The following is a 25,833-nucleotide window of genomic DNA, read 5'->3' as shown; positions in this document are numbered from 1 at the left end:
CGATCATATAACTAGAATACTAAGGGAGGCTGCACACAATCGTGTCACAAGTAAAGGACCCCATTCAAAAAGAGAATGCAAGTGGGGTCGTATATAGTATTAGATACCCGGATTGTGGGGAGTGTTATGTAGGGGAAACAAAATGCCGTCTCAAAGATTATCTGGGAGAGCACACTAAGGCAATAAGAAATGCGGAGTATGGTAAGTCCGCCGTGGCCGAGCATTTTTGGGAGAAGCAGCACCAGATCTCCCCGGACGATGCTATCATCACCGATCGGGCGCATAAGTTCTGGGACCGCAAGTGGCTTGAGAGTTTGCGGATCTGTTCCACAGTGAACATTAATAGAGATAGAGGAACGCGGATCCATCCCCTCTTTGAGGCTACTATCCTCAGAAGGGATGAACGGTTCCATATGACCCACTTCCGGTTCCATATCACAAGAGGACGGAACACGTGATGAGTACCTACCGTGAACCTGCTGGTATTTAAAGACGCACCGCTGAAGAAGATGGCAGGAGCCTTCGAAAGCTATGGTTTTATCGCTTTTAATTTAGTATATTTTAATGTGTTTTATTGTTCTTAACACAGTATATTTTAATGTATATTTTATATGTATATTTCATATATTTTAGTTGTAAAGTTAAATATAATTTATTGTAAATACAGGCAAATATAATTTATTATAAATACATAGTTATCAAGATTCCAGTTTTCGTTTTCGTTGTGTTTTATTTCTACATAAGGTTGGTGAAAAACATTTAAAACTACAATAATATATCAACCACATTGCATTGGCTGCATTTTCTCCATTAGATTTTGCTCCGTGTAGTCCTAAATAAAGACAGTTCAATCGTGGCCACTCTTTATTTTAAAGATTTCATAATGGTGGATGAAATTTATGCCATTTTACGATTAATCGATGGTATGTAACCTATACAAAGTATAGGTTACATACCATCTAAAGTTAGCACCCGTAATTGAATTGCATTTTGAAGATAGGCTAAGTAAAGTTTTAATTTTTACATAAATTACCTTTATTAAAACAAATTGTGAAAATGCACAATTATTATTTTACAGAGTAATTATGAAAAAAGAGAAGAAGAGTTGCAAAATGAGATAAATGCAATTTTTACAAAGAAAAGTGAAGTGGACTGTTCTTTGAAAAACTATTCAATAAAAATTGTAAGTTGGAATTATAAAAGTAATTATTTATATCTATTAATAATACCTCTTGTAAGGGCTTCTTTCTGTAACCCTTTGGTTGACAAGAATATTTATGATGTAAGATGTTTTGCTCTCTTCATGATATTTTTATAATTGTTTATTCAAAAAATAACTAGCACAATTTGATCTTGATTTATTATGTAAATATAATTTTCCCATAATTTTGGAATTTTCATTTGGTTAAAATATCAAAGGGTTTTGATTTTTTTAATATTTTAGTTATAAAAAATTTGTAGCTTAGTGAACTTTCATTATATTATTATTTTATATTATGTTAGACTAAATCAAGTTTTGTAAATATTTTTTTTTCATTACTCATCATAATTGCCACTTTTTTTTCCCCTGATAATCTCAAATAAAAATTATTGGAATATTGTAGTATAGTACTAAGAATATTGTAGTATAGTACTGTGTATGGGCTGAGAGCACAGAAGGTAGTTGTTAAAGTTTGGACTTCTGTACGTTATAATTTTAAATCAGGTGAGATTACTATAAAACCAAGAGCAACTAAGGCTCAACATGTCCTATGTTTAAATCAGATTTTAAAAAAAATTCATAAGAGTTACCTCAGTCTTTATGCATAGGATTGCTTCTCTTTGAAACTCTCCAACTCCAACCTTTATTATGCAATATAATTTTAATCTTTTAATCATTTTAAACCATACGTAATAAAGGTCGGAGTTGGAGAGTTTCGAAGAGAAGTAATCCTATGGAAAATGATTGAGGTAACTCTTATGAAATTTTTTTAAATTATAATTTTAAGGAAATAAATAAGATGGAGGGCTTCAAAGAACAGAAGTAGAAAGGAAAAGTCAAGTAGAATAGAAGTTAGTCTGGTGAGTTTGGAGTTAAACTGTTAATGCATACTGACTATCTGATGCAGTTGTTTAGACTGGTTTAGAAGAAAAAATTGGAATTATAAATGTTAATTCAGAATAGTAATGCCATGGAAATATCTGTATAAAAGGCATGTGCAAAAATTGAATATCTTTCTGATGAAGAGTGGAATAAGTTTATAACAGAGAGGTTATTAATTAGCCACCTGCTCTTTTTTGGATAATGTGCAGTAGTTTGAGGGATTCTGGAAGCAGCACCACTATGAGATATGAGAAGATATTTATGGTTGGATTGATAAGCACAGAAGCAGCAAACCTTTTTTTTCAAGAATAAGACAAGTTTAATTGGATTAAAGTGAACAAATTTTTTTCCTCACCACTAGAGAATTACTTGGAGATTGGCATGTAAGAAACTAGTAGTAGATATGGGAAAAGTTGCAACTGTTTTTTTTGCAGAGCCGAGTTTGTTGAACTGAAAAGCGGAATGTTGTGTATTCTAGATTCCACTTTATATAGTAGTTTTCCAACATTTACATGGAGGGGTTGTTTGTCTTTTTCCAGGTGACACAGTTTTACAGATGGTCATCCTGCATTACTTTTTTAACCAGTGACTCCATTATTTTCTCTGGAACAGAAGTCAAGCTTGCAGATCTGTAAGTATTCACTTCGCCTTTGACCTCCCTTTGTGAATTGGGCATACATTGTGCATCTCCAGTCCATAGGAATCTTCCCTGAATCTAAGGATGAATCCTATCCACCCTGGGTGCCTTTATTTATATCTAGCTTCAACAGTTTCTCTTCTATATTTCCAGTTATATTAAAGGAGGCAGCAAATGAACTAAGCAAACTCTTAGCCATAATTATGAGATCATCCTTGGACTCAGGGGAAGTCCCCATGGACTGGAGATGTGCAAATGTATCCCTGTTTCACAAAGGGGGATCTAAGGGTGACACGAGTAATTACAGACCAGTTAGTTTAACTTCTGTTCCAGGTAAAATAATGGAGTCACTGATTAAAGATACATTGCAGGATCATCTAGACAAGGTTGCAGCAATAATTCAGACACAGCATGGGTTTGTTAAGGGAGTCTTGTCTGACAAATTTGATTGGCTACTATGATGTAGTTACAAAGTAACTAGATGCAAAAAATAATTTTGATATCATATACTTGGATTTCAGGAAAGCTTTTGACACTGTTGCACATGGAAGATTATGGTATAAATTGGAGCAGTATGGTATTAAAGGTAAATTGCTACAATGGATAAAAGGGTGGTTGAGTGAGAAAAGACAGAGAGTGTTATTCAATGGATGCTGCTCTTCGTGGACTAATGCTATTAGTGGAGTCCCACAGGGTTCGGTGTTGGACCCACTGTTGTTTTGTGTAATTATCAATGATATTGATGAAGGTATATCAGGCTTAGTGTCCAAGTTTTCAGATGATACAAAGGTTGGCAGGGTTGTTAACGACAGTAACGACAGTATGCTACTCCAACTGGATCTAGATAACTGGGAAAATGGGCTGAGAAGTGACAACTGGAGTTTAACATTGACAAAATCAAAGTATTGCCTATGGGTAGCAATAACCGAAGAGAAACATACCAACTGGGTGGTATTACACTCAAGGAAGTGGAAAGTGAAAAAGACCTGGGGGTAATTGTGCAGCCAAATATGAAGTTCGCTGATCAGGGCAGGTCATGGAGTCTTTTCAATGATATATAGGAATTTTGCTAGCAGGACAGGGAGGTGATAATCCCCTTATACAAGGCAGTGGCCAGGCCACACCTAGAGTACTGTGTACAGGTCTGTAAGCCTCATTTTAAGAAGGATGTAGAGTTGCTAGAACAAGTACAAAGAAGGGCAACAAGATTGGTGAGGGGAACAAAAGGGTGCTCTTACCAAGAAAGGCTTAAGTTCTGCAAATTGCAGCACCTGGAGAGTAGGTACCTGCGAGGTGATCTGATTGAGGTGTATAAGGCCTTGAATGGGTTGAGCAAGCTGAATGCTGATGGGATTCTTCGTTACTCAGACTAAGAACCTGAGGGGGCACAGTTTCATATTGAGGAAAGATAGTTGTAGAATAGATGTGCAGAAATTTGCTTTTAGCCAGTGGGTAGTTGATTGGTGGAACAGGCTTCCATCTTTTGTTGTGGAAGCTAATAGCCTAAATAAATTTAAGGCTGAGCTGGACAGGCATTTGGAACAAATTGAGGGGTGAAATGGGAGGTTTTTTTTTTTTTTTTTTTTTTTGGCTTGTGCTGCATAAGCTAGCTTTCTTGCATCATATGCCTCTATTAATGCCAAGTCAACTGAATAAATGAAGACAGTAGCGACCAACCAAGCAGACAAATCAGAGACAAATCAGTACTAGAGATTTTTGTGGAAGAAGAGATGGATACTGGAAAACCATATTTCCCCTAAAAGGGAAAACCTATGTGTGAAAGATTTAAAACAGCATCTAGGAAACAGTCTGAAAACCTCTTCAAAACCAAATAATGAAACCCATAATCCAGTGGAATTGTAGAGGATTCCGCACCAACATAGGTGACATAAAATCTTATTGCACAGTACGCAACGCTATGTCTTTGCTTACAAGAAACCTATCTCAGACCTCAAGACTCTACCTTAATAAAGAACTATACAGCATATTGAAAGGACAGAGTAACAGGCAGTACAACCCATGGTGGTGTGGCAATACTAATAAATTCTCGTATTCCTTCCCAGATTGCCCCACTAAACACAACCCTTGAAGCGGTTGCAGTACACATAGCCACTAGATCCCTCATAACAGTAATAACAATTTATGTTCCACCAAACCAAGATTTATTACAACAGGACTTAGAAGACATAGTAATGCAGTTACCTACCCCCTTCTGTATACTAGGTGACCTCAACAGGCATAGCCCTGTGTGGGATAACACCACAGATCGGAGAGGAAAACAAATTGAAAAATGGATAGACGAGAATGATTTAACTTTGTTGAACAACGGCACCCATATATATACACACATCTTCCATCAGAAAATACTACAGCTATAGACCTGTCTGTATGTTCTCCAGTACTATTTCCAGTACTTGATTGATCAGTGCACATTGATCCTCTCAGCGATCACTATCCAATAATTATCACCACGGCATTAAGAACCACATGCAAATCACGTAAAACTCCCAGATGGAAAATAAATGAAACAGATTGGGAAACTTATAAATCATTTACAGAACTAAATGTTGATACTATCAAGCTAAAACCGTTAGATGCAGCAGTACAATATGTAACAAATAAAATAATTCAAGCTGCTGAGCACTCTATCCCAAAAACATCATCTCACTTTCCAACACATCCAAAATCATGGTGGAATGCAGAATGTGCACATGTTAAAAAAGAGCGAAACAAAACTTGGAATACTTTTCAAAGATATCCAACTATAGAGAACCTCATATTGTTCAAGAAGGCACTGGCAAGGGTCAGAAATATTAGGCGAGCCAGTAGGAAAGCATCCTGGATAAAATTTGCATCAACATTAACAAGTTCCACACCATCTAAAACTTTCTGGAATAAAATTAACAAAATGAAATTTTGTTAATTTTACCAGGTTATTCCAACTTCAGTCTTAAACTGGAATGGACAAGTCACTGCAGAGCCGTCAGAAATAACCAATGCACTGGGCGAAAGCCTTTGTCAAAATATCAGCGATCACCTCATATACTCCCAGTTTTCAAATATACAAGGCAAAATTAGAAAGACAAACTGAATATTTCCACAAGAAATGATGAAGAGTACAACCTACCTTTAACATTCCATGAATTGAAACATGCTCTGTCACAAACAAAGCAAAGTGTTGTAGGACCAGGCCAAATTCACTATATGATGTTAAAGCAACTCTATGATCAATCCCAAATGCATTACTAGAACTATATAACAGAATCTTCCTTGTAAACCAATTTCCAGACAGTTGGCATCATGCAATAATTCTTGCTTTCCCAAAACCGGGGAAAGACCTCTCTGACCCACACAGCTACCATCCAATAGCTTTAACAAGTTGCCTGGAAAAAGTTATGAAGAAAATTATCAATGCTCATCTAACATGGTTTTTGAACAGAAATAACTGTCTCAATCCAGCACAGCATGGTTTCAGGAATAATTATTCAACACTAGATTTACTTATCAAATTAGAAAACAGTGTGCGGAATGCCTTTATCCAAAAAAGATCACCACATAACGATCTGTTTCGATATAGAAAAAGCTTTTGATACAGCATGCCGTTATAGAATTATTCAAAACCTATATCACCTTGGATTACATGGACATCTTTTTAAATATATTCAAAATTTCTTACACCACAGGTCATTTCAAGTTAAGATGCAGAATGCTCTTTCAAAAGTCTTCAACCAAGAAGAGAGCATGCCTCATGGGTCTGTGCTTGGCACTACCCTCTTTGCTATCAAAATAAACTCCATTACTGAACATATACCAAAACCTGTTGATACTGCTTTATATGTTGAAGATTTCAGTATTTACTATCACTCTCAGAATATGCGAGGTATAGAATGGCAGCTACAAGGAGCAATAAATAAAATAAGTTGTTGTTGTTATTTGGTTTTTAGGAGCATTAGCTACTAAGGCCATATTGCTCTGGGGATATGCGGTGGTCATTCCCTGACCTTTCCACATCCTCCGTATTTGGTGGTCATGGGCTCGAACCCTGGTCTAATCAAGAAGCGTGTGCTATGCACTGCTGCTCCTGCACACTTGGCTACGGAGGTGCCATAAAATAAGTAAATATGCACAAACAAATGGCTTTCGGTTTTCCACACAAAAAACTGCATGTATACACTTTTGTAGGAAACGAAACCTACACCCTGGTCCTGAACTTAAACTGGACAGATATATGATCCCAGTTGTACCAAACATAAGATTCTTAGGGCTTCTCTTAGATAAGAAACTGACATTCCTTGAACATATTAAGCAACTAAGACAGTCATGCATCAAGAAGTTAAACCTACTCAAAATTCTTTCTGCAACAACTTGGGGTGCAGATTGACATACACTATTTAAACTTTATCGAGCAATAGTATGTTCCAAGCTGGATTATGGAGCACCTGTTAGATCCCATACACCACAGTGTGCTCTGTACAGCACTTGGAGATTTTCGCACTTCGCCTGTACAAAGCCTATATGCAGAAGGCCATGAACCTTCACTGCAACTTAGAAGACAGAACTTATTATTACACTATGCCATCAAGGTAAAATCCATCACCAATCATCCAAACAGAGGTTCTGTTTTCATCTTACTGGGAAAACTTATACCAAGCCCACCCACGAATGAACCGACCTGCCAACATCTGCCTAAAAGATTTAAACTGAGAGCTTAATTATGACAGCATAACTAGTACGACTGCACAGATCATAATTGGTCTGTGCAGGTTGAATTATGATCCATGGTGAATTACCATGGATCATAATTCAACCTGCATATGACCTGCATTTTCAATCCTGGGGGAAAACTACTCTCCCGAGAACAAACTACCAGCAGCTACATGCGGCATACAAAGAACAATATGAACGTCACACTTTCATATACACAGATGGGTCAAAAACAGAGACTTGTGTTGTAGAAGCTGCGATTCACTTCGATGATTGTACTCTTATCCACCAACTTCCAAAAGAATATGGTGGTTTTACAGCCGAATTACAAGCCATTTTGATGGTTGTGAACAAAATTAAACATAAACCGACAGCAGACAGCATAATATCTCACTGGCTCACTTAGTTCTGTCATTGCCTTGCAGAATGTCAATACCAAAACGCACCCAGTTTTACAACAGGTCCAATGTTCAGTATCAAAGCTGTTACAAAGTAATCACAAGAGCAGATTCTGCTGGATCCCAGGCCACACAGGAATAACTGGAAATGAAAGAACAGGCAAAGCGGCAAGAGAAGCTGCTACCTCTGACTATGCCTTTTGCTCAATACTATATATCGATTACAAGTCATTAATCCACCAAAGCAGTTCAAAACAATGGCAGCAACACTGGCAAGAACAGATTAACACAAAGTTTGTGTAATTAAACACGAATTACAAGCCATTTTGATGCCCATAAAGAAAATTAAACATTAACAGATAACATAATTTTCACTGACTCGCTTAGCTTTGTCATTGCCTTGCAGAATGCCAATACCTTCAACCATGGACTAGCTGTTGATCTAGCAGATGTGAAGAAGTGATCCTTGCTCGATTGCGAATTGGGCATACCCATATGATTCATTCTTACCTACTCAGAGGTGAAGACCCTCCTCAATGCCAAAACTGTCAAGTTCCACTCACTGTACATCACTTCTTGGTGAACTGTCCAAGATTTAATAGAGAACATATAAGAGCATTTCAAACAATAATGAATACACAAAACAACCTAATGCTTAAAACAATTTTAGATGACCAGCCAAATATTAATAACTTTTTCGTTAAGTTAATTGGATACTACCAAAACATAACATATAAAAATTAATAATATAACATTTACGAAAAAACTATGTAATTATAAAACAAAATCTTGGCTTCCTTCTAAACAACATCAAGAAAAATGAAAAATGTCGAAATATGAAACTCTCTAACCTAGACGAGGCACATTATAGCCTAAGCTGCTCTTGCGCCAATATCTGTCAAACAACAAGAAGAATTATCAGATCTCCTGTTCTCAATATCATTAGTATCATGTACCTTTTATGCCCTAAAAGACGATAGCTGCTCTAGAACAAACTTTTTCCCCTTCCTGGCAGACTGCCCTGGTCCTATTCCACCTATCCTTTTACAAAATATATTTCCAGTTTCCCCCTGACAGTAGAGTCGCCAACAATCACTGTTTCCAACCAGCACTTTTTGCTGTGGAGAATGTTGTGTCATGTGATACATGAGTACATTCTCCACTGTTGTGCTGAGTGAATTCTGATGCTTGCACCATTCAGGTGTGAGGAACAAACATTTTGCACTGCCAGAGAAGCTGCTCTTTCAGTCGGGAGGTTCTCAGTGAGGTCCCCTCAATTATATACTTTCAAGGGCATCAACCATGTTTCTCAGGCCCTTGTACAAAGGGTACTAGGAAAGTTTTGCAATACAGCTTTGTTTATTTAATTTTTTCAAAGTAATTTCCTCTACATTCAATACACCTATCCATCCTCCGAAACCAATCTTTAAACCAGTTCTGCCAAGTTTCACTAGGGAGTAAAGCACACTCATTGTCCCAAGCCCGTAGAAGGTCCTCATCACTGGAAAACTGCCTCCCTTTTAGCTTCATTTTCACATGCGGGAACAGTGCAAAGTCGCAGGGAGCAAGGTCTGGACTGTAGGGAGGGTGCTCGAAGTTTCAGTCCTGTCGTGGTCAAATATTCGGTGCAGGCTTTGGCGCGGTGAGCTGGAGCATTTTCGTGATGGAGGTACCAGGTGTCCATTCTTGACTTTGGCCGCAGGTTCTTCATAGATCCAATGACTTTAGGCAGGCATTGTTCAGTATACCATTTAGCTGTGACTGTCTTCTGCGTGTCCAAAACGACACGTTCCACAATTCCACTCGATTTGAAAAATACAGCTATCATTTTCTTCTTTACAGATCGGGATTTTCTGACAATTACGGGTGTGTCGTCATCATCAAAGACCCAAACTTTGTTTTGAGCCTTGGTCGGCAGATCGTAATAGTACAGCCAAGTCTCGTCACCTGTCACGATGTTGTTCACATACCGAGATTGTCCCTTATCAAACTTTTTTAACATCTCCCGGCACCAAGTCACACGTCGTGTCATCTGCTCTTCAGTCAGTTGATGCGGCACCCAGAGAGAACAAAGTTTCTTCACGTGCAAATGATCTTGCAGAATCGAATGAATTGCTGGTGCATTTAGGCCCAAAGTATCCTCTATCTGTTGGTAGGTCACTCGCCTGTTTTCGTCAAGCATTTTCCTCACAACAGTAACGTTTTCCTCCGTAACTGACGTTCGTGGCCTTCCCGGCCTCTCAGAATCCTCCAGAGTGAAATTTCCCCTTTGGAATTCTCTATACCACCTGAATATCGTTGTACAATGTGGACAATCATCATCTAGTGCAAGAGTCATTTCTTCTAAGCACTGGTCTATGGTTAAACCACGCACAAAATTATACCGCAAAACTGTCCTTATCTCATTTCGTGACCACGATGCCATCGCAAGCACTTTACACTCTCACTACTAATGAATAACTGAGCCCATCGACTTGGCGCGGCGGCTACTATGCACATATGAACATGTCTCAACATGCAGCAACAAGCAGCTTCCTGTGATTCATTGTTGCGTCATATTGCAAAACTTTCCTAGTACCCTTTGTATAAACCCAACAGAATGCTAATTTGATGCTTTATCTCCTCTCAATCTCTGCAGTGAAAGTGCAGCACACTAAAGGGTATGCCATTTAGTTGTATCATGTCTCACTACTCATAATTTGGCAAAAAAGTGCCGCATATCACACTGTGTAGCTCTACAAGAGAATTACTATTGATAGTTCTCTCCTGATCCATTTTTCTCTGCGCAGTATAACTTTAGTTGTTTTTGCGCCAATAAAATCAAAATCCAATCCAATCCTCCTGATCCCAAGTATTTCGGATAGTTTGAGTTTTTGCTTTGCTGGTCTTGTTTGAGGTATTCTTGTTTAAATTTAATTTAAAATTACTGCATGAAATAAGAGATAAGAACATAGCAATGCACACTATTGCCAGGCCCCGGGTGCCAAGCGTTTCTTGAGGCCAAGCGATTTTCTGTGCTAAATAGTACTGCGATTCCTATAGCGATTTTCTAAAGCGACTGAGGTTTTCCTTGTTTCATTTCGTTCGTAAGCCTTTCTGTTGATTAGCTCTACTTTTTAAAAGTATAGAAAGAGAGCCAGAAAAAGGAAAGTACCTTTTTCTTTATTGTATATACTAACCGTACTAACTCCTACGCTTGGCCACAAGCGGCACTGCTCCTGCCTCCCCGTGGCGGGGCCGGTAACCTGGGTGGAAAAGCTAATCCCCCAGGGCGAAAAGGAGCCGACATGGATAAAGAAAATTATCCAGCCTTAGAGCCTTCAAGCTCAAATACCATAGATTGGTATAACTCTGATGAAGGTAGTGCGCAACATAAGCGCTTAAAAGTAGATAATCAACCTGAGTATCCAACTTTCCTGATTATCCATTCCTTAACTAGTCAACCAGTGAGCAAACTCTCCCCATTTATTATACAGAGATTTCTAGAAAATGCTGCTGGATCACCTAAAATGGTCAAAAGGTTACAGTCAGGGGATTTGCTGGTGGAAACTACACAGTCGAAACATTCAGAATTATTGTTAAAGATGACAACATTTGGTGGTATCCCTGTTAAAATATCTCCCCACTCAACCCTGAATAGTTCCAAAGGTGTTATCTCTGAGTGGTATCTATTGAATGTAACAGAAGAGGAGCTTGTACAAGAACTTAAAGACCAAAAGGTCATACAAGCTAAGAGAATTTTGACTCGTAGAGACGGCAATCTCATTCCAACCCGCAGTGTAATTCTCACATTCAATACCCCAAACTTACCAAATACTGTAAAAGCTGGTTATTTAAATTGCCATATCCGCCCGTATATACCAAATCCAATACAGTGTTTTAAATGTCAGAAGTTCGGACACTCTCAGGCAACATGTCGAGGAAACACAATATGCCCAAAATGTGGATCCCAGGATCACACTCAAACAGACTGTACTGCTACATCTCCAGTTTGTCCTAACTGCAGGGAAGAACATCCTGCATATTCTAGAAATTGTGAGTTATGGAAAGTTGGGAAAAAAATACAGAAATTTAAAGTTGAAAATAAAGTGACTTATCAGGAAGCGCGACGACAAGTACTGAAAGATACTCCTGTACGTACATATGCAGCTGTTACAAAGAAATACCGTTCAATTGCCACACAAACCACTGACTCAGTTCCACCGAACATATCACTTGCTGAATGGGCTAGAGCTCAGCTTTCAGTTCCTCAGCCATCCTTGAAGCAAAACAACAGAGACCAGACTTGCAATACTCCAATCTCCATCCCAAATACTAGTGGCATTAAGTCCCAAAGTGAGACCAGGATGACACAAGCCGACTCTTCTACTAAAACTCAAATTAATACTGCAGAAATGGATACAGATGACAAAACTGAACAAGAACCTATATTAGAAATTCATGCCGAAGAAGATATGGACACTGGACGGCCTACCTTTCCTAAAAAAGATAAAATTAAAATAGATTGCAATAAGCCTACTGCCTCTAAAAGGCAACCGGATCATCCTACCACTAAAACTAAATAATGAAGTGCATTTTACAATGGAACTGTCGAGGACTACGTACTAATACAGATGAACTTTATGACCTAATCCGAGATTTCAATCCAGCAGGCATTTGTTTACAGGAAACATTTTTAACTCCTCAAGTGACCCCCTCAATAAAGAAATATATTTTGTACAGGCGTGACAGGAATGCAGCAACTGCAGCCCATGGATGGAGGTGTAGCGGTTTTGGTATCCGTTACTATTCCGTCTAGACAAATCCCTTTAAAATCCAATTTAGAAGTTGTTGCTGTGAGAATAGAAATTGGAATATCTTTATCTCTTATTTCTATTTATCTTCCGCCGAACCAAACGTATATACTCAGAGATTTTGATGAGCTCCTTGCCCAGATACCACCTCCTTTTTGTCTGATGGGTGATTTTAATGGACACCACCCATTATGGGGAAGTCTCCATATGGATAAAAGAGGGCAGCTAATAGAAGCATTACTGGACAAACAAAATCTAACTCTGCTGAACACCGGTGCACCATACTCATACATATACTCATGTTCTCATGTTACCATACTCATGTTCATTTTCCTTCAGGAAATACTTCAGCCATAGATCTGTCTATTTGTTCCCCGGCTCTGTACCCAAGTATACATTGGGCTGTATTGGATAATCCCCACAATAGTGATCATCTTCCAATTACTTGTAAATTCCAAACTACCACCACCTATCCGGAAACTCGCAGAAGATGGAAATTTACAAAGGCAAACTGGGAAAAATTTTCCTTAAATACAGTTTTAGATAAAAACTTCATTCTGAACCAGTCAATAGATGAAGCTAATGACCATATTACTAAATGGATACTAGCAGCAGCTAACATAGCTGTCCCTCAGTCGTCGACTCATCCACGCAGGTGCAAAAACTACTGGTGGAATGATGAATGCAATAGAGCAAAAAAAGAAAAGAACAAAGCTTGGAATATCTTCCGCAAGCATCCCACTATTATAAACCTTATAAATTACAAGAAATTAAATGCTAAAGCACGACAAATAAGAAGGAAAGCCAAAAAAGATTTCTGGATACAGTTCGCTTCCACTATCACCAAAAACACCGATACAAGATTAATCTGGAGGAAAATCCAACATCTGAATGGCAAATATCCATTGTCATCCTCTTCAATATTGATCTGTAATGGACAGGAACTGTCTTCCTCCAAAGACATAGCAAATGCTTTTGCTGAAGCCTTTGCAAAAATTTCAGCAGCAAATTCATATGATGCTTCATTCCAACAAATTAAAGTGGTAGCAGAAAGGTATAAGTTAAATTTCAACACCGGTCTGTCACTTCCATATAATCAGCCTTTTACTATATCCGAGTTAACGGATGCTCTTAACAGAGCACCCAATAGTGCAGCTGGACCTGATGGTATATTTTATATTATGCTAAAACACTTGAATGATACTGCTTTGCAAATTCTTTTAATATTTTTCAACAGAATTTTTGAAGAACATATTTATCCTAGCTCTTGGAAACATTCACTTGTATTAGCCATCCCTAAACCAGGGAAAGACCTCTCTAATCCAGGAAATTATCGTCCAATTTCCTTAACTAGTTGTTTGGGGAAAACACTGGAGAAAATGGTTCTGAAGCGCCTCACCTGGTTTCTTGAGTCACATAACATCTTACATAAAAATCAGTACGGTTTTCGGCAAAATAGATCTGCATTAGATATGATGACCAAAGCAGAATCGAACATCAGAAACGCTTTTGTCAGAAATGACCACCTTGTTATGGTAAGTTTTGATTTAGAAAAGGCCTTTGATACAATATGGCGTTTTGGTATTCTGCGTGACCTTTACACCTTTGGTCTACGAGGCAGGCTTCCTCTGTTTATTCAGAGCTTTCTCCAGAGCAGAACCTTTCAGGTTAGTCATCTAAATACTCTATCTAGAATTCATATACAGGAGGAAGGGGTCCCTCAAGGGTCTATCTTGAGTCCAACTCTATTTTTAATAAGAATAAACAAAATCATCCATGATATTCCAAGCACAGTAGAATTATATCACTATGCAGATGACCTCATGATTTCGTGCCAAGGAAAAACTTTAAATTCTATTGAGAGACAGCTTCAAATCTCAATTAACAAAATCGAGCTGTGGATGTCTCGCAATGGCTACCGCTTATCACCACAAAAATCTAACTGTATTCATTTCTGTAAAAAACGTAAGATCCACCCTGAGCCTGAACTACATCTTAAAAATACCACCATACCTCTTTCCAATAGTATCAGATTTCTTGGCCTAATCCTGGACAATAAATTAAACTTCTTACAACACATCACATATCTGAGAACCATTTGCTTGAAAAAATTAAATATCCTCCGAGTACTATCTTCATTGACGTGGGGTGCTGACCGATACACTCTGCTTCGGCTATATCGGGTATTAATCCGATCTCGCTTGGATTACGGAGCTCCAATCTATGACTCTGCCAGGAAAAGTGTACTAACTCGGCTAGACACCATCCATCACAGTGCCCTAAGAACTGCTTTAGGAGCATTCAGAACATCCCCTGTACAGAGTCTATATATATAGATGCACACGAACCTCCACTCCATCTTCGGAGGAAAATGTTGATCCTCAACTATGCAGCAAAAATACGGAGTCTTCCTTTTCATCCTATCTCGCCATACTTATTTGAGCCCCAGTGGACCACATTTTATCAAAACAAGCCTAACGAAAACAAGCCTATTGGGATAAGGTTGCTACAGTTAACACAATGTTGGAATCTAGACATGGGTAATGTCTTTCAGGAAATGAGCAATCACGACCCTCCGTGGTCTGATTATACACCAATTTGTGACTTCTCATTCCAACAATGGGGGAAAAAGCAAGCAGCAGACCTTACCATCAGGAAACTCCATGCTGCACATGTAGCAGAAAATTCTCGGTATCTTCAAATATATACCGATGGCTCGAAAACTAGTATGACAGTGGGCGCAGCAGCAGTTTCTTCTATCTTTTCTACTTCTGTGTCCCTTCCAAAGGAATGCAGCATCTACTCTGCTGAACTGTGGGCGATTAAAATAGCTCTGGATCATGTTATTAATCTGTCTAGTAAGCGAATTATGATCTACTCTGATTCTCTGAGTGCAATAAAATCATTGAAAAATCCATCCAAACCAATCCACCCCATCTTGAAGCAAATTAGATCACAGATAATTGCGTTACAAGCTGCAAACCAATTAGTCCGTTTCTGTTGGATACCGGGTCATGTAGGCATCAAGGGAAATGAATATGCAGATCAAGCCGCTAAACATCCAATCACTGCAAGATCTCCTAACTACCAAGTGCCATATGTAGATTACAAATCAGTCATAAAAAACGTGTGTGAAGAGCAGTGGTTGCAAATCTGGCAGGCTCAGTGTGGAAATAAACTGCTTCAATTTAAACAGGAACCTAAGTTATGGCCATCAAGTATGCGATCAAATAGGCAAGAGGAGGTGATCCTGGCTAGGACGCGTATTGGGCACACGCATCTAACCCATATTTATCTGCTCATGGGGGAAGATCCGCCTATTTGTACATATTGTCAGACTACACTTAAGGTGAGGCATATTCTATTAAATTGCAATCATTATAATAATTATCGAAAAAAAATTTTCAAATCGCTTTCATATCTGCAAGAACCTTTGAAATTACCCCATCTGATTGGAGACAATGCAAATCTAGCTGAGTTCTTTTATTTCTTAAAGCAGATGGGATTATTTTACAGATTTTAACTTTAAATTGCACTATCAAATAGAATCAGGCACAATATGGCCTTAGCAGCCCTTGTGCCATTAAACAACACATCAACCAACCAACACTATTGCCAGATTTTGTTAGATAATATTTGTTATGCTATTATGTTTCTAAGTAATTTCTATTTTCTTGCTTAAAAAAAAAAAGGAAAAAGAGATCAACCAGCCTGTGTGATTAGAAACTTCAAACTACTTATTTACTACAATGCACTATACTACGAGTTAGTAATTATGAGATGCAATAATAAGGGCTATATGAATATTAAGTTGTAACTTACTGAATCCTTAGCTAAATTTTAAAATAGACTAGGTCTATTAAAACTTCTTTGTTGAACACAATTTAATATATTAAGGGGGGCCCATCAAAATTTTGAAGGGGGGGAAAAAAAACTCATCCACTTTGAAGAGCTCCAAATTTTCCACCTTTACTGGTTGTAACCTTGAATTCAGGTCTCATTTATCTTAAGATTACAAACAAGTACACACAAAAATTAGTTAATAAAATTCTTTACACCTGAAGTAGCATGCATTCAAGAGAAACAGTTACAATGCAGCTGACATAAAGGTAACTAAAGTATATACTGAAAATTTTGAGGCTGTTGCTGACCATGATAATTATCTTCTTTTTATTCAAAAAATCTATATTAGAGAGAAAACTCTAATAATCTCTAATAAAACTCAGTGTATATATACAATATTATAAAAGACAAATTAAATAACAGTGCATATTAAAGAATAAAATATACATATTTACATATACAGTAGAACTTCGATTCGTCACCCTATTTAGTCTCTGTCTCAATTAACTGTCACTTAATCCCACTATGCCGTAATGCAATGTGATATTGTTGCCATGTGTCACTCGGTCTTTGTTTACAACTCACTGTATATGGCTGTACTTTAACCTCTTCTTCCACATTTTAATTTTTATTTGATAAACTCATTGAAGTGATAGAGAAATGTAAACGAGTAGTGTTGGGATTGTCACAACATTTTGAAATAATCAATCGTCTAAGAAAAGGTGAAAGTGCTACAAGTATAGCATTGGTTTATGGAATAGGAAGAACAACAGTATATGATATAAAGCATGATGCAGACAAAATTGAAAACCATGTGTCGAAAATGGAAACCACTGACAGTAATGTTGAAAGTTGTAAAACAATGAAGCTTGCTAAAAATGAACAATTGGATACGGCAATGTTTTAATGATTTGTTCAGAAATGTAGCCAAGGAATTCCATTGTCGGGACCTATAATAATCTAAAAAGCCACTGAAATCAATAAAAAACTAGACGGAGATTCTTCATTCAAGAATTCTATCTAGCATTGGATGGTTGGACAAATTTAAGTTTTGTCATGGTATTTGACAGTTTTCGATCCAGGGTGAGAAGTTAAGTGTAGATAGTGCAGCAATTTCTGCTTATCTTGAAAAACTACAGAAGGAAATAGCTGACCAGAGTTTGGTTAAAGACCAAATATACAACTGCAATGAGACTGGCCTTAATTGGAAGGCACTACCTCAAAAGACACTGGCCTCAATGACTAGACATATGGCACCGGGATATAAGATGCAAAAAGATTGCATCACTATAATGGTATGTGCTAATGCCAGCAGTAGTCATAAATGGCCTTTGGTTGTTATAGGAAAACCAAAGATGCCTAGATCATTTAAAAATATTAATTTAATTGCTTTGCCAGTTAAATATTTCTCACAAAACAATTTGTGGATGAGCTAAGATATACAATGGGTTCATAAAATATTTGTACCATGTGTAAGATCACATTCGGCATCAAAGGTTTTACCACAATATGTAATGCTACTGATGAACAATGCGCCTACTCATCCCATACATGTATGTGATTTAAAAAGCGATGATGGCAAAATATAATGCCGCTTTCTGCCAGCAAACATGACATCCCTCATTCAACCAATGGACAGGGTGTGATTGAGAGTATGAAATGTAATTATCACAAAATGTTCAAAAACTTGTTTCTGAATGAACAATTTCAGCAGAAAATAAATTAGACGTGATAGAGGTTTGGAAAAGCTACACTATAGAAGATACAATTTTCAATGCCGCTAACGACTGGAATGATATTCCAGTTCAAACAATACAAAGAAGCTGGAATAAGTTGTGGCCAGAAATATATTCAAGCGATACAGAAACCATTCCAGACGAAACTGAAATTTTGCAGTTATGTTTGAATGTTCCTGATTTTAAAAATATTTCGATGGAGGAAGTAAATGATTGCTGGATGCGGACAAAATGGACGTCAGATGTGAAATTTTAGACAACGATGAAATTGTGCAAAGAGTGATGACAATTTTGGATGATTCTGAAACTGAAGAAGAAAAAGCTGTTGCTTTTTATAAAATAATATTTGTTTTATATTTATAAATAAATATAAAACAAACATAATTAGCCACTGTGAAGCTGGAACTACGTTGTCAAAGTGCATTGAGTGGTTCGAGGTACAAGAAGAAGCAAATGCTACACGAGTGTTACTTTTGTGTAAAATTCCTAACATTGCCTCCCAAAAGGCTCGAGGGGTAATGAAACAAAAGAAATTGACTGACTTTTTGAGAAAATAAATTTAATTATGTAATATTGTTTTCTTTTAAAATTTTTATGTCATTACTAGACCAATGTAAGTCAAAATATTAAAAATAAGCATGTATGTAGATATCTGTACTATGATTTTTTGATGAGCCAGTAAAAATTAAATAATTAAATTTTAATTAAATTTCATTAGGTTATGTATTATGTAATAAAATAAACAAGTTAAATGACCCTGTGTATTGTATGTATATTTTTAATATACATATTCTATTATCCATCTCGGTCCCGTACCCTGGCAGATAATTGAAGTTCTACTGCATACATCTATATTTATATACAGAAACAATCAATTATTGAAAGCATATAGATAATGATTAAACATTAAACATGGTAGAAAAGGTGATTATTTTATTTGTATCAGAATTAAAGATAAATCTGAGGTGCTAAGTTTGATGATTTACAATGTGAATGAAGTTTGGGTAATTTATGAAAGAATCCAGTTGTAAGTTGTTGAGGAAAATCAAAACACTCAGTTATAGACTGTTTTTTCATAGTCAGTCCTGTATTTGATTGAAAAGAGAGAGTGTGATCAAAGTGAAGTGAAGGGAACAGAGTAAGTGATATTTTCTATTCAACCAGTATCTAAGATTTTGTGATGTAGGAGCTTATAAGCAAATTTGAACAGAATTTGCCTGTTGAGTAAATAAGATAGGGAAAATGTTTGGAGCTAAATGCAGTAATATTTCCTCTGGAAATGTTTAGTGCTATCTAATTTTAGGTTGTGCACTTTTTTTTTTTTTTTTAAATATTCTCCAACTCTTGAACAAATGATTTGCTGTTCTGGGCCCATATAGGGACTGCATATTCAAGAATCAGCAAGGTTGTTGTGACAGATAAATGTCTTGTAAACACAGCATTATTAATAATATAAGTAAATCTCTTGAGTAGTTTGATGAATCCAAGTACCTTATATGCCATCTTAAAAGTTTCCAAGATATGAGTAATAAAAGAGGTGTTGGGAGAAGTCCTAAGTCCTTGTGATGGGATTCATGTGTAATAAATCGATTATTTATATTGTAAGAATGAAAGATCTTTTTCTTTCCAGGGCCTACATAGGTTACCACAGTACATTTTGGAATGTTGAGTATCAGGTTATTGTTGCATGTGAGAATTTGTTGAGTGCCTGGTTGAATAGGATGCACTATAAACTGGAGGAAACAGCAACATATAGCTTAATGTTATCAGCTGAAGAAAATAGTTTAATAGGCTATGTCTCAAAATGTGTGGCTATATCATTGATACATATATACAAGTAGTTCTTGAATTTACGAGTTAATTCATTCCTAGCGTGCGCTTAAAGCGAAAACTTGTAAAGCGGGAATTTATTTCCCATAGACATAAGGTTAAAAATAGGGGTTACGTTCTCAACAATGAAATTAGTTAGCGAATTAGTTTATGTTTAAACAATGATTGATTTATTGAAAGAAATGAAAGTGTAGCCTGTAAAATCAAGCAAAGTATAATAATAGAGAAATTATTTACGACTTACAAATGTTAAAGAATGTTTATTCTTTGTCATCATCATCGACTAAATGCACACTCATTGATCACTCATTATTGGCTCAGCACTCGTTGGTTTGTTGCACAAGGAGTCATCTTCTTCAGAAATGTTTCAAGCGGCGTTTGTTTCCAAGATAAACTTCTCTTCTAATTATAAATTTCACGATTGCATGCATAAGCATTTTTTTACGGCACACATGCAAATTGCAACTAACACGATTTGCGTGGAGTAAGAAGTTTACAAAGCTTAAAAAAACAAAAAAGGAATGCAGAGAAGATTCTGAAAATTTATTTTTTTTTTTTATATGATTGAAGATTTCAGTAAAGGGGAATCGCATTTCACCATAATAACGTAAAAAACCACACAATTCCAGCTATTGGTATTTTCGCAAATGCAAGAAGATCGAGTTTACTACCCATTTATAATTGCTTGCTGTAACAGAAAAGCCCAATAAACCAGAAAGTGCAAATTGTTTTTATTGTTTTATGGTCATGACCTCCAGAAATGTGCTTTAGAAAAATATCACAAAGGCGTTCAAAATTGATTCTTATAACGGAACATATGATAATGATGAAAGTGTAGTGCATTTTAATGATTTGAATTGGTAACTAATACAATTTACAAACCATGCTCATGACCTTTTATAGGCTTTAAGGTCAGCACGTGACCTTAAAAATGACATTTTATAGAGATAGATAGCTTAGTTATACAGTGAAAATTTCAACTTCCGAGATCTTGAAATGAATTACCAAAAAACAATGTGTTATTGGGTGCACATTACAATATTTTAACGATACGATGGTGTCTCTGGAACTGATTAATAACATAAAGCAGGGTACACTATTGTATAGCTACGCGTGTGGTTTGGAATGCGATATTTAGGAATGTTTGGAGGGAACATTCATAAATGGTGTGTTTTTTTTTTGGCTGACGCTGCATAAGCTCATACACTTGCTTTCTTGCATCACATTTCACTACTACTACCAATGTTTAACATTCATTTTTTACAATTAATGTTCATATTTTTGATTTTGTTGATACCTGATACTTGGGGGGGGGGGACTCGTAAAGCAAAAACTCATAAAGCGAGAATTGCTTATATATTAAATAATAATGGACCAAGGGTGGAGATATGTGGAACAGCATTGTTAACAAAAACTTGATATTGCTGATTGTGAATAATACTTAGAAGCTAGCTAAGAAGCAGTTCCATAGAGTTTGAATTTAACTGCTAATCCTTTAGGAGAGATTGATGTTATCTGATCTGATGACATCAATCAGATCAGTGTAGATAGATAATATCAACCTGGAGATCTTCATCAAATTTGGTAATCGTGTACTGCCAAAACTGGTACAAATTGGTAAACATGGAACGCCCAGTTGAAAACTGTATAGTGAAGGAGAAAATAAAGCATTGAAGTAGAAACCTACCAGAGTCAAGAATTTTTGCTCAGAGGATAGTAATGCTCTTTTAAGCCACCTTTAATTTCTCCATAAAAGAGTAATTATCCTTTAAATCTTAGAGGATAGTAAACAGATATAAATATAACAGGTACCTCTAAACAGAGATATTAGTTATATTTGTCAATAACGGAAGATAGGGTTGTTGAGACCTATGAGAAGAAGACATATTTGGCTACCCTACCTTTAATTCGAAACTCGGAAAAGTTATTGATTTAAGGTCTTCTGTGAGAGTACAGAATCAGATTTTTTGCGGTGATGTTTATACAAGCCTGTAGTAATTGATGTACATGACATTTCTCAGTTTCACCTTGCAGTGTTTTATGGGTGTGGAAAAATAATATTATATTAGGTATAACACTTATGTATAATTAATTGAAAACATTATTTTATTTTTAGACTCAAAACAAACACAGAATTAAAGAAATAACAAAGGAACTGGAATGTTTGGATGATATGACTTCTAAGCAGAAGGATTTAGAGATAGACTTGAAAGATATGGTAGGAAGTTTTATAAAATTATATAAATTTTAAATTATATTAAAATTAAATATTATAAAATTCAAAATAATATACCCATTATTTTAATACCTGCATTGAAATTGTACCTTATTTTTTTACTTGATTAATGCATTATACAAGGTGTCTCAAAAATATTGGTACAAACGTTTAGGGGAGGTAGGTAATATCTAAAGGAATGTGAATTGCATAGGAACCCATAACTGGAAACGTCACCGTAAGTCGGTACATGGCGCTGTTCATCAGTTCGCGAGAGGGAAAATTTCTGGTTTACTTATTCAAGCAGTAGTCGCCGCACAAAGAGCATGCATCGATATACGAACTATGAGCTGGCAGACATGCACCTAATGTATGGATTAGCAGAGGGTCCACGCATGTGTGCACCCATGCGCCACAACATCGCTTCGCAATAAATGTGTGGCCAGGTATGGTCGGTGACTGCTTAGTCGGCCCATACCTGTTACCATCCCGCACGAACTCCGCTAAATATCGGATCTTTCTTGAACAAGTTCTACCAGGGTTAGTTGATGATGTTCCAGCAAATGTGAGACGCAACATTTGGTTTTAACATGACGGGCTGCCCATTATGGAAGGTGTGTTCATGACCATTTGAACAGGCGTTTTGGGCGTCGATGGATTGGCCGTGGTGGACCCGTTGCCTGTCCTCCACACTCATCTGATTTAACCAGCCTTGATTTCTTTCTGTGGGGGGCCCTCAAATCTATTGTGAATGAATCGCCTGTGGAGATGGAAATGGATCTCGTGGCGAGACTCGTCTGCACTGCTGCTACTGTCAAAGAAACTTGAAGTGTGTTCGACTGTGTCCGCCAATCCATGCTGTGTCGGTGTCACGCATGCATCGTGTCTCATGGTGGAACCTTCGAGCATCTGTTGTAACAGCATGAAATGCATCCATCTCATACTCCATTGTTAATATTATGTCAAATAAATGACGATTCCTTTAGATGTTAACTACCTCCCTTAAACGTTTGTACCAATATTTTTGAGACGCCCTGTATATGCATTAATCAAGTAAATATTATATCATATTATAGTGCATTATATATGCTCATGTTGCTAACACACACACACACACACACACACACACACACACTGTGTGACTGAACTAATATTTGGGAAATTAAGCCCACCAGCCTACACATGCATGTATAGAGTGAGTACATATGTATTCATAGGGTTCTTTTGGAAATGCTAATAGTACCTCTTCTGTGTTCTGGATAACTTCCTCAGTCTTTGCAAATCTGTGACCTTTAATAATTAAAATCATAGGGAGCTAAATGCAACGATCAGATGACAGTATGATGGATGTGGAATCACAGTGATGGAGTGTTTTGCAAGAAATTCTTGAATGTAAAGTGACAAGTGTATTATGATAATGCAAAGTATTGATTTCCCAAACCTCACTTTTATTTTTAACAACATAATGTAACCACTTCTGAATTCACTGTTTAGCCATGTGTGACAAATGCCCTTTGAGTTGAAAGTATAATAAGCTTGATCTTCATATTTGATCGAGATAGTCTTGCCTGTTTTGTAGGTTTGGAGAGGGTAAAGTCTTCCATAGAGAGGACTGAACTTTTTCGTTCTGGATCATAGCCATATTCTCATGATTTGTTACTAGTGGAGATGAATAAAATGATGTAAGAAACAAAGCATGGATCAGCAGCAGCACATTTATAAAGATCATGAATGAGAACTTTACGCTCGCTGTGATCATAGTGAGGATGCAAAGCACAAACTTGGCTGAAATGTCATAAATCTTGTTTTAAAATTGATTTACATGTCCCATTAGAAATATTTATTTTTCTAACAACTTTGCATATACTCAGATGGCTGTCACTCCTGATTGGATAACAAACATGAATGATCGAATTAGTGGCTTTTGAAGTAAAAGGGCATCTGTAGTAAGGATTGTCTTTGACAAAGAAGTGGCCCTCTTTAAACTTTGTAAACTACTGAAAACCTCTTTGAACAACACATCTGTCACTTTTCCATAATTTGGAAAACAATTTGATGCAGATTCACTACTCAGTAAAATACCTCATTTTAAAATGTGGCGAAACACACAAAACACCTTCTGTTCAATGCACACTAATTTAGACTGACTTCAGGTAAACAGGTGACTCATGCATTGCTGTGTCTAGCTGAGTCATCGACCATGTTTTGAAAAGTCACAGCTTGCTATCCACAATTTCAAGATACAAAATCAATCCCTGAATTTTTTGATCAAATCTCATAAAACAGATTTACACATGGATATTAATTATGATAACAGGAATCAAATGTAAAGAAGTACTATAGTAAAAAAAATACATTTCTTTGATTAAATATTTTTTCAAAAGGATTTGTGGTACACAGATTCTGAATGTTAAAAAACAAATTAAATTTTTTTCACTCCATAATGGCTTAATAAATAATAAAAATTTCTGCAAATTTGTGCACAGATTCAATATAGCATTCAGAAACTATTGGATGTAGTGTCTGGATGCTATATTGCCAAAAGCATATGGACTGCCTCTGGGATTTGGAAAAATAAACCATACCTGCAATCCACATGCCAGAATAGTTATAAAAGCAACTGCATTCATGCTAGAAGTAGATCAACAAAATACAGTAGATGGGTTAGGCATTGAGTGTATAGACTTCTAGCAAGGAATACAGAAGAGTGGTAGTTATCATACAGGAAGTAATCATAAATGCCATATTAGCAGTCAACCTGTTTGTGCTATTGCAGCAAAAGAGTAACACTCTAAATCAACAGCAGCTGAATTACCAAATTGGTAGCATGAAATTGGCAAAATTTGGAAGCAGTAACCAAATAAACTTCGTATTGTGCCACTACAGACTAGACTGCAGAAAAGTTATGAACCAGGAGTTCAGAAAGGCCCCAGAAACTGATATTTATACAGGGATAATAACAAGGTGTGGCTGTTAATTAATGAGACTGTTGCAATAAATAAATATAATGAAATATTTTGTACCTGACAAGTTACCCTATTCAAAATAATTTTTGTGGGCTGGTACATGCTGTTCCATACATTTCTTCCAAGCATAGAAACATGTAGGTGGTAGATGACTTTCATTAACCGGTGAAATCCCACCACTTTGCTTATTGGAGGCTTGAAGTGGTGAAACCCATGTTTAGTCTCTAGAGCAAAGTTTCCGGCATCCCCCTCCCCCCATACTTCTCCTTCAACCCATGCATGGTACTAAGTACTATAGGTTTTGATACCTTTCGTGTTTGGGGTTTTCATAAAACAAAAACAAAAAAAAAAAAAAAACATTTCTGGAAGTCATCTTCTGTAAGTCCTTTTAACACTTCAGTTTTTTTTTTTTTTTTTCTTCAATGGACTGAAAACGGGTTCCCTTAAGTACACTTTTCATTTGAGGGAAGAGGAAAAAAGTCACAAGGAGTTAGGTTTGTTGAGTAAGTTGCATGTTCATACAGAGATTATTTTTTTTTTTTTTTTTTTGGGTAGAAACTGGCAAACAGAAAGCATGTGTGCTATCCATTGGTCTTGATGGAGCATCCAACCATTCTTCCACAATTGA

The 25,833-nt window shown here is 36.7% G+C and overlaps 2 protein-coding genes across 2 annotated transcripts in view; both read left to right on the top strand.

Moving 5' to 3' along the window:
* The window catches only part of LOC150088100 (DNA repair protein RAD50.L-like), a 191,811-nt gene extending 171,948 nt beyond the window's left edge, over positions 1 to 19,863 (top strand). Inside the window, exons 15-16 of the mRNA XM_090370018.1 lie at positions 1,079 to 1,183; positions 19,825 to 19,863. Of these exons, the coding sequence (XP_090226144.1) occupies positions 1,079 to 1,183; positions 19,825 to 19,863 (144 nt within the window). The remainder of the gene's footprint in view (positions 1 to 1,078; positions 1,184 to 19,824) is intronic.
* Positions 19,864 to 22,146: 2,283 nt separating this feature from the next.
* The window catches only part of LOC150088099 (DNA repair protein RAD50.L-like), a 553,006-nt gene continuing 549,319 nt past the window's right edge, over positions 22,147 to 25,833 (top strand). The window contains exon 1 of the mRNA XM_090370570.1: positions 22,147 to 22,242. Within this exon, the coding sequence (XP_090226696.1) occupies positions 22,198 to 22,242 (45 nt within the window). The 5' untranslated portion in view covers positions 22,147 to 22,197. The remainder of the gene's footprint in view (positions 22,243 to 25,833) is intronic.

The sequence above is a fragment of the Mastigoproctus giganteus genome, chromosome 3 (assembly GCF_048544385.1).
Source record: "Mastigoproctus giganteus isolate SK-2022 chromosome 3, ASM4854438v1, whole genome shotgun sequence".
Classification (NCBI taxonomy): domain Eukaryota; kingdom Metazoa; phylum Arthropoda; class Arachnida; order Uropygi; family Thelyphonidae; genus Mastigoproctus; species Mastigoproctus giganteus.
This window is presented reverse-complemented; position numbering and strand designations above follow the sequence as displayed.